The sequence below is a fragment of the Dryobates pubescens genome, chromosome 2 (genome assembly GCF_014839835.1).
Source record: "Dryobates pubescens isolate bDryPub1 chromosome 2, bDryPub1.pri, whole genome shotgun sequence".
NCBI lineage: Eukaryota > Metazoa > Chordata > Aves > Piciformes > Picidae > Dryobates > Dryobates pubescens.
The window spans coordinates 26,545,413-26,559,388 of record NC_071613.1 but is presented as its reverse complement, the minus strand read 5'-3'; the positions used below and the strand labels follow the sequence as shown (position 1 = coordinate 26,559,388).

Sequence of the window (13,976 nt, the reverse complement as noted above, 5' to 3'; positions counted from 1 at the left end):
AAACAGAGTATGTAAGGACTCAAACTTTATTGTTTCTGAGAAAAGTTTTTATAGAAACAATGACATGTATTGATAAAAGAATGCATTTGCTGAATTACTGCAATCCCACTGAGGATTTCTGTAGGTATATGGATCTAACTAGATGGAAATTCTCTTGCATGTTGTCTTCTCTATCTTCTTCACTTTTGAGCACTGCTGAGCTGCTTGGGCCTCACTGTAGTCGCAGCAACCCCTCTCAATCTTGTTTTTAAATTCTGTGGATAAAATGCCACTTTCTCAGTGTGACTCTTTTGTGTCACAGTCCCTGAATAGGAATGTCTGGTTTAGCATCCTGCTTACTTGGCCATGTTCTAACATAAAGTTTGAAGACAGCTAATGTCTTGTAATAATAGAAAGCTTAGCAGTATTGTCTGGAGATACCTTCTTTCAAGTTACACCGTTTGTTTGAATAAGAAGGGCTTGAGAGGGGACTTCAGCTGCTGCTATTTCTGCCTGTAACCAAACACACCTTCATCTAGCTTTGCATGATTATATAAAGAAACATAAATGTTGGATTATTGAAAAAGTTCTCTTGCTTTCAGGATATTCCAGTTTATTAGCATCTTTGATTATGTGAAGGAAGGTTGTGGGTGAGGGGAATGAAAAATGTGGCAGATTGTGAATAAAATATATCAATGTCTAATGTACAAAAATACACTTGTGTCACATTGAGAAGATAAAGGCTTCATTTGACTGAACGAGGTGGACAGGAATGGGGGAAAGTATACGTATTTTGTATACTACTACAGGAAGTTAAAGCAAGTAATGCACCCTTCATTTTGGTAATCATCCTTGAAACTTAAGAAGTTTCTTTTTTTAAGGCTAAGGGCTTTATCAAGAAATGAAGACTGCAGTAGCATGAACCATATTACCTTTCTGCTTTTGGGAAGCTAATGAGCCAAATAGAACCATATAAAACTGCAAAATAATCTCATATTGCATTGTTCTGAGAGAGGCCAGAGAACAGTCTGATCTGGAGATGGCTAAACATCCTTTGTAAGCTGATACACAGTAATGGTAATTCCAATGCAGTTTCCTGAGGGGGGGGGAGTAAATTTAAAACAGAATAATAAACCTCCCTGTAAAATTTACTTTTTGCTTTACACTTTAGAAATGTGAGGTTGAATCAGGCTATTTTCCTGTTACACAGAAGTGTCAACAACACTGAAAGCTTTATGCCTGTTCTTCCATAATGTGGAATGTTCCTTAGTGGTCAGCTAACAATCAGCATGAAAGGATCAACTTCCACTCAAATGTTAGAATCTCTTAGGTCCTTCCTAGTGTTTTTTCCTCATTCCATGGAAGAATTTTAAACGTATTTGCTTGGTGGCAATGGAATAAATTGCCAATGGAGCAGTACAATGGCTTTTGCTGGGACTGATCCATAGGCTTTGCAGATTTCTTGTAAATAATCAAGCTTTTGTAAAGAGCACTATTCTCACAGACTAAATATCTCTTACTTTATTAGCGAGGCAAAATTTATGGCATTTTCTCATTGAAATGCAGTATGTGGAAGAACTTCATCTCCATTTTCAGTTTTGAAATCTGAATGCTGTTTTGTACAGAAACTAATTCTTGTGAGTAATTGGAGTTTAGAAAAACAACAGAATAAGATTAAAAAAATGCGATCTTTGTGTGTACCACTAATCATATTATTGACAAGAAAACAAGAATTTAAGAAAGAAGTTTATAAAGATCTTTTTTTCCTCTTTGAGATTACAGTCAAAGGCACAGTGCCTCTTCTATAGCACCAAGTGTTTCAGAGATTAAATTTCTCTCAATATAAGTTTTTTGGTTTGGTTTGGTTTTCCCCTCTGAAAAATCTAGATGCTGAGATAAAAACAAATACAGTGAAAGCACCAAAGTAGGATTGCTGGAAATGCAGGGAGAATAGAATTCTGGAGGAGAAAGAACTAGGAATTAGGTTAATCTCCAAAAGATTGTGTAGTCACGTTGTTTGAAGTGCCAGTTCTGCACAAAAGAAGCCTTCACCTCCTGGAGCATTGTGATTACTGGCCTAGGAAGAAGCCTAATTCTGAAGCTTACTGAGCACTCACCAAAAATTCCTCTGACTCGAAGAAATCCTGAACATGCTTACATCTTGCATCAGAATAGGATAAAATAGGCCAAAAGGATTTTCTTTTATATTTTATTCTTTCACTCACATGGAAGAGGAGCGCTACTTCAAGCAGGCAGAACTAAAATTAATTAACCAAATGGGGCCCAATTATTCTTGTTTATAGACAAGAGTTCAGGAGACATTCTGACTGATAAAAATGATATAGAGGGAAGGCAAATTAAGCTCAAGGAGTACTTACCAGATTCTGCTTATTCTGCTAAATATGGCTGTAAGATTATTGACAATCAGAAATTTTTAAGCAAATGGAAACTAGGTGAATTAGCGAATGAGGTTTGTTTTGACATTCTATGTGCATCTTTTGACTTCATGTAACTTGGATACTTACTGTGTGTTCTGATTTGGTTTGGGTTTTTTTTCCTCTTTTTTTTTTTTTTGTGATTTCTTTTTTCTTAATAGATACTGAAGGTGTAAATGGAAGAGAGGAATCTGTGAACCTTAATGATGCTGATGAAGGATTTTCATCAGGAGCTTCCCTCAGCAGCCAGCCAGTTGGGACCAAGCCTCTATCATCTGTATCCCAGAAGGGCAGCTTAAGGAAAACAGCAAATGGGCATTCTGCTAAGGATAAAGAAACCTCTTCTGCAGCAAAATCTAACGAGAGCCCTCGAGATTCAGTAGCTCGGAAGCAGTACATGCACCAATCTGCTGACCTTGGTGCAGATATAATTGAGATGACACCTACTAAGAAACACCTCAGCCTGCCTGCTGGGCAGGTGGTGCCAAAAGCCAACAGTTTGAACCTAATCAGGACTGCCAGTGCTTCCTCCAGTAAATCATTTGACTATGTGAATGGCAGTCAAGCAGGTTCAAGTGTTGGAGCTGGTACAGAAGGTGTTACCAATCTAGCAGCTGGCAACACCAATCGGTTTTCAACTATCAGCCTACAGGAGGACCGACTAGGCCAAGCTGGGGAAGGTAAAGATCTCCTTCCCCCAGTAGCTCCCCTAACAAAGCAGTCTCGATCTCCAAGTTTTAATATGCAACTAATATCCCAGGTCTAACTTTTACTTCCTTCCTTAGGACTCCCTCTTTCCTCTTAATCCCCAGGCAAGTTCAATCTTTTGTCAAAGTATGAACCATCATCCCACAGTGTGAAAATACTGACTGTTGTGATCCTGTTTGATTTGGTTTAGCTATTATAGTGTATTACTGAAACAGCAATAATTCCTCCCTCACCTTCATCCTCCCTCCCACCTTGTAAACATGGTTGTGAAGCAGTATATGATGTACTGTATGCCTTTTTCCATGCCTTCCTTTCTCCTTGGGTGATGTGCAATCCATCGTAGGCTGATCAGTCCCATTTCAACACTGTGAGACTGGAGACACCGGTGGAAATGGTGAATGTGATCCCTATGAGATGATGCTTTGGCTTTGTTAAGAAATAGAAACGGGTTTGTTATCTCAGTCTACAGTACTGCAAAGACTACTGGATCATGACTTTTCTTTCTCAGAACCAGGAGTGCCTCAGAGATTCTAGTGTGACTTTGGACCTCTCTGAGTCTGTGCAATCAATTCTGGGGAGGGAATTGTCATTGCTGCTCCTGGCTGCTTACAGCACTTTTCCATTAGAATAGTTTTTCTTGCTTCCCACAGTCTCTCATCCCAGAAGCTTTTGATGTTCAGCAACTGAGACATGACTATTAACAAGTTGTTTTCCCTTAGAAAATTTTAAGTAGATAATGTAGGTTACAATGCACTTCTAGTGGTGTTGTAGCCATATGTAACATTACATGTCTTCCCCTCCAGGACACAGGGTCATTCTGTGTATAGACTAACATTTAGATAACAGCATGCTGTTAAAGTGATCTGGTTTGTACATGGGAGGGAAACACTGCTTTCCCAGGAATTCATGAGTAGCTCTGCTTCATTTTTGTTGTTGTTGTTGTTGTGAGGTGCTGATCACTGAATTGAAGGTGTATTCGGGTAAAGAGTATTTCTCAGGCTGCTTTCCATGGTACCATGGCTGTTGGACACCCCTGCCCGTCTCAGCTGCTTTCTCAGTGTCCCTGAAGTTATTTGAAGAATCCTGCAGTCCAGGCAGACCATACTTTTAGGGGGCTGTGTCAGGAACAGAGACAATGGCTTGCTAGAAACACTGAAGCTTCAATGTGAAACTTTTGTAGAAACACCATTTGTTCATAGGTATACTGACAGTGGTTTTTCCTGGAAGGATCGCACTTCATTGCCTTGGTATGTGTAATCTGTTGAGGTTTTTTAAACTATGGTATTGGGTTGGCCTACTCTAGAAAATTCAGAACTTAAAACATTGAGCCAAGCCTTGAATGTATATGACTGGTGTATGGGCACTAGCTGGTACTTAACGCTAGAAAATAGCGCTTGGGAGCACATTTCTTGTTACACAGGAGAATGTCATTCTCTCTCCATCTCTTGTCTCTCTCTTCTTGAATTGCTAGAGAGAGAAGGGAAAAGTTCATCCTAAATGTTTAAGTCATGTATGATATCCTGGAAGTTTACAAATTGTAAAACTACAAGAGTTAGGATCTTCATATGGGCACTTTGGTTTCACTGTCACTGTGAAGGACAAACATAAGCAGTTAGAAATAGCAGGCTATTGTTGAGTAATAGTCTTTAAGAAATTCAAGATGGTGACATGACGTTGCATTGCTGGTAGTTGCTTTCCTATTTTTTTTTCTGAATCTCTATTTCAAATAGTTTTGGGTTTTTTTTAATTTACATTTAATTTAAATATTGTATGGGTTTTTCTGTGGTGTGACAAGTCACTTTGGTAGTCTAGTCTTCATATTTTACTTTCATAAAGTGAACTAAACAGCATCTGGACTAATGTAGAAATTCACCTGAAGAGTAAATAGGATCATCATCATAAAGAAAACCATGCAGTTTCTAAATTGAGGTTAATCTTTAAGGACTACCAGTCACACACAGGTGTAACTAAGGCGAAGTTGAGATTAGGCTATGAGGCTTTTTCTGTAAAAATGGCCAAAGCTGTATATTGTTAAACTCATATTTATCTTGTAAAGTTATGCTGGTGCAGACAGTTGTAAGTCTTGGCTGAACGTATAAAGTTTATATTTTGTAGAGACCATCACAAAGGAAATTCTATTAAAGACTCATCACTCTAAATTGAAAAGGACCAAAAAATTGCTTAAATCTTTGGGAAAGAAAAGTTCATGACTGTCATCTAATTTTATAAGAGTTACTTTATTTTAGTATTTTTGAAATAAAAATTGTGTGGGATCTCACACTATTAAGCTATTAGAGGAAAGTGAGACAGCTTAGTGACTTCGGCTAGGGAAGTCAACTGTACATACATAATTTAGAACTTGTTAAAATTTTAGTCGAACTACCTTTTAAGATACTTTTTACAGATCTCATTTTGATGATGTGCCTTTTTGTTATTGTTCCATGCATTGCGTTTTGGTTCTTGTGTGTGTGTGTATAAATAGGTGTATATGCGTACACACCTACCCTATATAAAGCTTTTTAAAGAGTTCCATTTTTTTCTGTTAAGAAAAAATCTTTTTTTGCTGATGTGGTACGTTTATAACTTCTCGAAATTACCCATTTAGTGCAATGTTTCAGTTGTGGGAACTTGTTCTGTTGTTTTTCAGACAAGTACTCTTTGACATCTATCTTACGAAATGAGTCATCACTAATGTTTACAAATCAGCTGTAATCAGAGGCTTTGCCAGTGCTGTACATCTTGTTTATCATTAATGCTTCTAGATGTATCTCAAACTATGCCAGGGTGTGTTAAGGTTGTCTCAAAACTTTGTACACTGAAGTTCAGTATACTTCAAAGTACTGTGGCAGAAATAAAATTGGAAGAGTCTGGGATATGGGTTGAGGGAATAATCTGCTAGCTTCCTGATAATATATGCTAAGTACTACACAAAGTATTAAATATGCCTAAATTTTCTGACACCGGTGGCAAATATTTAAATCTCTTTATCCTGAATTCACTCTACTGTGTCGTCTTTTAGAACATTTGATACTTGATTTGAGGCGCTAGATTTAGATTTCTGGAGCACTTCAGTGCAACTGCAGCATTATCAAAGAAGGTCAAAAAGCAGAACACCATTTTCCCATGCGTATGTGCACATGCATGCATATACATGGGATTCTTCGGTGAGGAAGAGGTACTATATTTTGATGTGTATATACATTTAAGTAGGGATAAATGAATTATTTCTTGATACACTTTTTTACCACATCACAGTATGCTGCTATTTTGCAACTCATTTTGTTGGAATTTATAATTTTAAGAAAAGGTAAAATGTTAGGATTTGTAACTCCAGCCTGACTATCCTTTTCAGGGGTTTATAGAAAGCAGCTTTTTGGTTGAATGATGAGTTGTTTTTTTCATCCTGCAGGCAGCAAAAGTGATGAAGTAAAAGTAAATGTTGCAAAATGACACTTTTCATTGCTGTATTATCCTTTTAGTTTTCATTTGGAGTCTCTGTATGTCACTGTTCATTTTAAATGCAGATTTCTTTGAACACCCTTTCTGATGTGAATTTGCAAAAGTTTTTGACAGCATACTTCATTCTGTAACACTGAACATCATGTTGCAGCCAGTAAGCATTAGATCTAGTATTTGTAGTTTGCGAGTGTGTTGGTCTTAAATGCATTTCCAACATACTTCTGCTAGCTTTAACATAATGAAAAATATCTGTTTTTACATCAAAATAGTGAGAAAAGTTGCTTTCTGACAAAGTATTTATTTGCACTACTTACGAATACTGGAGTTTACTGGGACGGGTTTTTTCTCACCGTGTGAGGTTTACTTGTGTGTGGGTAGGTACATACGTTTGTCACATGTTGACAATCAATTGCCTCAACTGTGTGTATACTGTATGTAAATATGAACATATTTTTCAAGATTAAGGGGGAAACCTGTATCTTAATGGTGGCAAAGCTACTCTGTAGTATGATGACCCCAACTCTAACCCTTTTTTGTCCCCAGATACTAAGTGGTTTGTTCTACTTCTTTAATGAAAATTATTAGTGTTCTTGGAAAATTTTGCTCCAGGGAAATTTTCCTCAATATTTAATGTACAACATGATCAGAGATTTATATTTTGAAAAATTAATTTTTGAATATACAAATCTATGCTGTGGCTGTATTTTAACCTAGGAGTTTGAACTTGTTCTATTTTATCATGAAACAATGGCTATCTCTTTAAGTGTCCAGTAGTTTAATTTTGGTCACAAACCAGAATTTTTTGTTTATCTTGGCTTACAAATTAAAATTAATTTGAAGACTAAGTGAGAACCAAAATAAATTTGTGAGTAAAATCATAAAATGCATGCAGTGCAGACTAGGTATTTTATTTATAATCCTGGAGAAGGTGTAGAAAATACAGTGGAACATGTTTGAATGAAAGGTATGTACTGCACACAAAGCAAAAAACAAAAGGTTCTGATGTTAGTAAATGTAATAATCTCGTCCTCAAATTCTACAATTCTCTCACTGCCAAAGATACTGCTACCTTGGCATGTTTAATATAGCATTAAAGCCATTAATTAGGTCTTACTTGTAACAGCTGTTTGCATCATAAGAACAGTTTGCATCAGAAGAATAAACATGCCCCCTTTTTTATTTAAGTTTCTTGTCTAGGATAATTGCAAGACTAAAGTTGCAAAATACCACTCCTTTCCAACCATGGTAATCAAAGAAGCCTGTGTACAAATTCCCTCTACTTGCATTGCATAGTTGGTTTATATCAAATTGTTCAATATTTTATATTTTCTAAAATGCTGCTTGTTTCTAGCATATGGGCCTTAATCTCTCCTGATCATTTTTTCAGTTTGTTTTCCCACTGGCACTTAGATAAAACTTTGCTGTGGAGAGCTTTTCTGTAGGTGATTCAGGGTAACAAATCACGACGTACGTGGGTACTGTAACAGTGAATACATGTATCAGTCTGTCCAAATTTGCAGGTCATAACCAGCTGAAGAGTCAGTGGATTTTGCAAGACTGATTGATACATAGGAGGATTTCTACATAGTCTTTATTAAATGTTATTTAAAATAAAACAAATCTTGGAACAAGATTTCAAAACATAACAGCTAACCACTTCAGACAAACTTGCCTAGTAAGTTTGGCCAGGTGTCAAGGCCTGTGATATAAAAAGTTCAGCAGGAAGCTGTAGAAGTCAAAGGGTATCTTACAGCTTCCAGAAATGGATTTAGTAAAAATTTGTCCTATGTTACTTGTCTGTATTAGAGAGGTAATGAAAGAATTACATTTGTTTTGCTTCCATTTTTCAATTTTTCTCCAGGGTACCCTCCTCCTGGGTTGTGGTTTGTTTTTTTTTTGGCTGGGGGGGGGAGTGGGTTTTTTTGTGGTTTTTGGGTGTTGGGTTGTTTGTTTGTTTGTTTTTAATTTATTTTCTTTTTTTCTTCTTTTGTTTTTCCTTACTGTGTTCATGATTTTACCAAAGGTAGTATCTGAGTGACCAAATTAATTAAAAATGGGTCCATAAATTATCCCTCCTATCATAAAGGATTAGTAAGGTATTCCAGGAAAGAGCTGTTGATGGGAACAGATGTATAATAAAACTTTGTGTCTGTACAGTAAAATCTTCCCCTATGTTTTAGCTTGTGCATGATGAGCAAAGTGAAGAGATCAAGTTGCATTAATCAATTACTCAGTTGTGAGCTCCCAGTGGAGAACTCTTTTAAAACAACTTAAATGTTGACTCTTGAAAAGATTATTAATAACTCATTAGAATGTGGCATAGAATTCACATAGGCTTTTTGGCTTAGAGGGTAAAATGGTCAGGGGAGATTTCTGTTCAGGAGTATCTCCTAGTAAAGTGATTTTATGGTGCTTTGTCGTGGAAATGTCCATACAAATCAGTAGTGGATCCCATGTGTTTGAGTCCTCATCCTCCCCAGAGGAAAATCACAAAGCTAATTATAAAACGGGAGGGTGGGGAAGGTATGAATGAAGCAACATTTTACCTTTTGTTCTAAAATAAGGAGGCCTTGGGAGTGACAGAACAGTGTCAATATTCAGTATTTCTTTCTGTTCAGACAGTTATTGTTGTGCTAGACTTTCATGTTATTAGTTTATGAAAAATGCAAGTAGTAGAAACTTTGTGGCTTCAAGTATACAGTAGATGTGAGTTACCAATCACTCAGGATAAACCAACTTGTCAAAGTATTAATAGATTTCTAGTACTGGAGTGTGTCTGTGTTTCTGTGTGGCAGTGTTCAATGATTACTTTGAAACAAGACTTCTTATTGTTTTCTTGCAGATAATAAGTACTTATGGGATGGGTATTACTAGCTGGTTATTTATGGAAGAATACTACATGATTAAATAAAAATGTTAAATGACTTAATTTTTCCATATCAAAGATTCCAGGAAAAAGCTAATAAATATTTTTAATAATTAAATCAGATACTCTGAATACATTTTAGATTTACTGTGGTAACTTTTATTTCCTATTAAAAAACCCCAACAACTAAATTGAGGTACCCTATGCTGCATATTTGTAAATTTCTAATTCCTGTACTTTACAGTGAATCTTTTGATCTGTTTTTGTCCTTGCAAGAATACAGGATATGCCATCAATTTTACTAGCAAAAAGAAACATTCTGCAAGGGTTAAAAGATTATTTTCTTACTTTTTTTTTCTGTCATACCAGGTTTGTTTCTCTGAACTAAGGTTTCTGAGGATTTTTACTACTTCAGCATTATGTAATCTTATCTCTGTCATTTAAGAAGCATAAGCAGCAAGTAGCCTACTTCTTATGGACAACTAGACTAGGTGAAAGGACATGGAATTAGTGGTGTGAGCAGGTATTCAGAAGGGTAACCCTGCTTGCTGGTATGAACCCCAGGTGTTCAAGATTTGGTACTGGTGAAGGACTAAACCAAATAGGTTTTAAATAACTGTGACCTCTGATGTATGATGTCCTTTAACCTGAGGCCAGAGAAAATCTTCATTCTTGGACCTGAAGATGGCATGTATTGAAGATCATGGTATTGGTGCATGTAAGCCATTATTTAACTGTCTTACTGAGCTGGTTAATGCTGTTGACTGTTGTTGAAATGTGAAATGTAGTTAGTATTGACTTTGTAAATACCTGCCAGAGATGAAATATAATTATTTTAAATCATTGTAAATAGAGATGTATAAAACTCGACAAAATCTGCAATGCAGAAAAAAATATATAAAGATGTTAAATAAATATTGTGCTGTTTCTGAGCAAGAATGAATATTTTGTGAATTGCCTTCATAATGGGTTTTTTGGGGTTGAGTTTTGTTGGGTTAAAATATTGATTTGCGCTACTGCGGGTGTGTAATGCAGGCTTTCGTAGCTCAGACACGACCAAGGGAGCGTCTGGGGCGGGAAACAGCCGCCGAGGCTACGTGTGAGGTTACTTCGCCTCCGAGCGCCTCTGCAGAACCGCAGGCAGAGCGGTGCCGGGGCGGGCTTGCAGGAGAGGGCTCTGCCCCGGGAGGAGGGCAGGAGTGGGCGGGTCCAGCGCGGGACTCAAGGCGGCTTCGTGTCGCCATGGCGATGCCGGGCGCTTGCCCGCCTGGCAGCGGAACTCCCGCCCCCTCGCCACTCTCGCCGGCGGGAGGTGGGTCGTGAATGAGCGTCGCGCATTGGCCGAGGCACCGGTCACTCAAAACGTGAGAGTGACGATCAGCGTTCGCCCTCAGGGCGGGCGCTGGAGTCGCCCAATTGTGACACGTGAAGTGGCTTCCGTCTCCTGCTGCCGCCGCAGGAGGCGGCCTGGAGCTCCCGGCTAACTGGCAGCGGAGCGGGAAGAGGGCAAAAGCCCGAGGCCCGGACCCGGGCACTGCGGAGGGCGGCACCGTGACCGGAGGACAAATCCCGGCAGTTCCTGCGGCCTGCCACCGTCCACGCTTTGCTGCAGCGCCATCTGGTGGCTGGGCCTACGTGGCTGATACGGGAGTGTTCCCGCCATGAGCCAGTCGGCGGGGAGAGGCAGCGGCGCCTTGGAGGTGAAGTTCGTGCCGGACGAGGATGTCTTGAAGCACATTATTGACGATGCAGGTACAGCCAGGCTGGAGCAGCGTCTCGCTGCTCCCAGGGCCCTGGGAGAGGAGCCCGAGACGCCGTGGCGGCCTTCGGGGAGGGAGCCCTTCTCCAACAGCCGAGGCAGAAACGCTTTGACCAAGCGGCAGGCAGGACGAGCCCTAGGCGTCACTCCCCTCCTCCTGCCTCTTCCGCATCTATTTCTGTACCCTCCCCGACACACAGAAAGGCACTCAGCTGGAAGCGGCGTGGATACCGGCTCTCGGTCCTAACTTTCCTTACGACCAGGGGGCGGTGCACAAGTGGCCTGGCTAACGTCCCAAGCCCCGATGTGGTTACACGCATACAGAATGAAGTCAGAACGAGGTTTGAGGTGGCTGCTACAGGAGTCTTTTGCTGGAATTTTGACTATTTAAGATTTGGAATCTCTGTGGAGATGCTTAAAAGTTGCCTGTAGAAGGCACCGAGCACCCTGATCTGACTTTGTTGTTGGTCCCGCTTTGAGGCGAGGGTCGGACAGATGGTCTCCTGAGGTGTCTCAGCCTAAATTGTACCTTGAGTATATTGACATCTTACAGGGCAGATATTTTCCTTGTTCCCCTTTGCTAGGGAAGATAGGGGATGTCAAATACCATCTGCTGTGCATGCAATTTGATACTTTCTTGAGTGACTGTCAGTTCACCCAAGGTGTGTGATGCAGTGGGTATCTTCTCAAGGACTGCAGGGGCTAGCTTTTGTGATAAAGGAGGGCCCAGTGGCTGTAGGCTCATGTGGCCACCAGGGCACAGGCCTGTTTTACTGGGATGTCTCATCAGTGTTGTATTGTTTAGTGATTTGGACACCAGGAATGGTCTCTGCAGTTAGCTGTATGCTTCTACAATAGAAATAATGTAATAGCAGGAGGTTAAAACTTCTGTTGCAATCCCAGGTATTAAAGTACGGAAGGACAAGACTCAAATGACACTCAGTGCAAAGAGATTTGTGAAGAAACTTGAGGATATTTCAAATGATGAAGCTCAAGAGATCCTGGAAGAGAAGAACTATGTTGCTGCTCTTGGAATAGGTGCTCAAGGTATTTGCAGGGGAAAAACTAACTCAGCTGTGCCTTCAGGAGATTCTTGCAGTCTCAGGGTTGTTCAATGTTGATGAAACTGCTTTTGAGGGCTGACCAGCTCTGGCTGGTAACAGAAGAGGATAATGATTCTGAGTTTTTACTGTATTTGTTTCATAACACCTGCAATACAAAGAGTCCTTTGAGCCAAAGAGTAAAATGTTTCATTCTGTCTTCTTTGGGTTGGGAATATACCATCTCTTCTTAAAGAGCTACAAGTAACACTTGTTTTCACAGATCCAATGGGAAATGGCTCAGCGGTAAGTGGTGGTGAAGTTTATACGTTCCAGACTCCCAGACGCTCTAGCAAAATGTCACAGTTGGGTATGTTTTCATCTTTGTTCATTCATTCTTGCTTTGGCTATGGTCTTTTTGTGAGCACTGAACATGATTTCTCACTTGCTTTTAATAAAAAGATACATCTGGAATATTTCAGTAATGTTAATCTGGTTCTGAAACATTTTTCCTCAGAAACAAAAGCATGGGGCTAGGACAAAGCAAAGGCATGGGGGGCTGGGGGGAAGAGAAATGCAGATAATAAAAAAAATGCTTAATAAAAAGTAGAAGTTTCTTAATACTGGGAGAAAGTCTGTGTGTAAGCACCAAAGGATGGCAGGAGGTTTATTTGTGTAACTTGGAAGGATATGACAATAGTTCACGTAGCTAAGGGGGGAAAAAAGTAAAAAAGGGGCAGTATTAGCTTTGTGTGTCTGGGGATTTCCACTCAGAGTGTGCTTCTTAGGCTAAGTGTGGAACTTAAGAGAAGCAAGCAGAAATTGGCAGTTGTGGAGAAGGTTAGCTAGTATAATTCAAATAAGATGCTTGAGGCTTGCTGCTGCTGCCATATTTCTCCTCACTGACTTCTGTACCTCTTCTCCCCTGAGCTGCTGTGGTGCCTTGGAAGTTTGTGTGTTTCTTACACCTCCTTTCTACAGCAGTGTGGTTTTTACTGGTGCTCCCTTCTGGAACCAGTTTTCAAACTGAGGCGAGTCATACAATGGAAGGCTAATTTTCTTAAGGGATTGTTAGCAGGATGGGGGGGGGCTTCCATTTTCAGATCAGTGAATCAGCTTCAGCTTGGGCTCTTAAGTAGGAGAAAGAGGTAAGTAGAATACAAAAACCTACCTGGGAACCAATGTGTTTGCTTTACTTGATGCACTGTCCAGTTGAGACCATGTGGTCTCCTAGGGAGCAAACTATGTTTTGTCTTTGCCTCCGCTGTACTTGGAAAATGAATTATCTGAGGATAATTCAGCCTTTGAAAATGTTTGTTAAGGATTGCATTCACTATTAGGGTTAGGGGGGGTGGAAAAAGTATCTGGTGCACTTCCTGAAATAGGAAATTAATATTTAGAGTGTGCTTCAAAGGTATGGCTCCATGGGTGACTAGCTAGAGCTGGGAGTTTTGTACCTCACATGTGATACTTCTTCCCTTCTTCCTTTTTCCTACAGCCTCCGAATTAGCCCAGACACCAGGACAGTATGTTGAACCCAATTACTCTAAGTGCCCTGAGAAGACAGTCAAAACACCTCAAAGCAGCAGTAAGTCCTGTGACACTTTGGGGAACTGAAGCTAAGTGAGTGGGGGCTATGTTTCTATTTAAGTGGTAGAGCAGATACTTAAGTGCCAGCTTCTGTCATGCTTGAATATTCTGGTCAGGTGAACATTTTAGACTGAACTGTT

General features: G+C 39.7%; 1 protein-coding gene across 7 annotated transcripts in view; it reads left to right on the top strand.

The window, feature by feature from the left end:
• The window catches only part of LOC104296657 (hyccin 2), a 74,243-nt gene that overhangs the window by 44,005 nt on the left and 16,262 nt on the right, over window positions 1-13,976 (top strand). For 5 of the 7 annotated variants that reach the window (XM_054172695.1, XM_054172686.1, XM_054172679.1 and 2 more), the window contains one exon: window positions 2,576-4,815. In XM_054172695.1, the coding sequence (XP_054028670.1) occupies window positions 2,576-3,180 (605 nt within the window). In that variant the 3' untranslated portion in view covers window positions 3,181-4,815. Of the gene's footprint in view, window positions 1-2,575; window positions 4,816-10,901; window positions 11,200-12,109; window positions 12,254-12,529; window positions 12,617-13,744; window positions 13,835-13,976 lie in introns of those variants that run through there. The other 2 variants (XM_009896485.2, XM_054172716.1) reach the window with 2 other exon arrangements.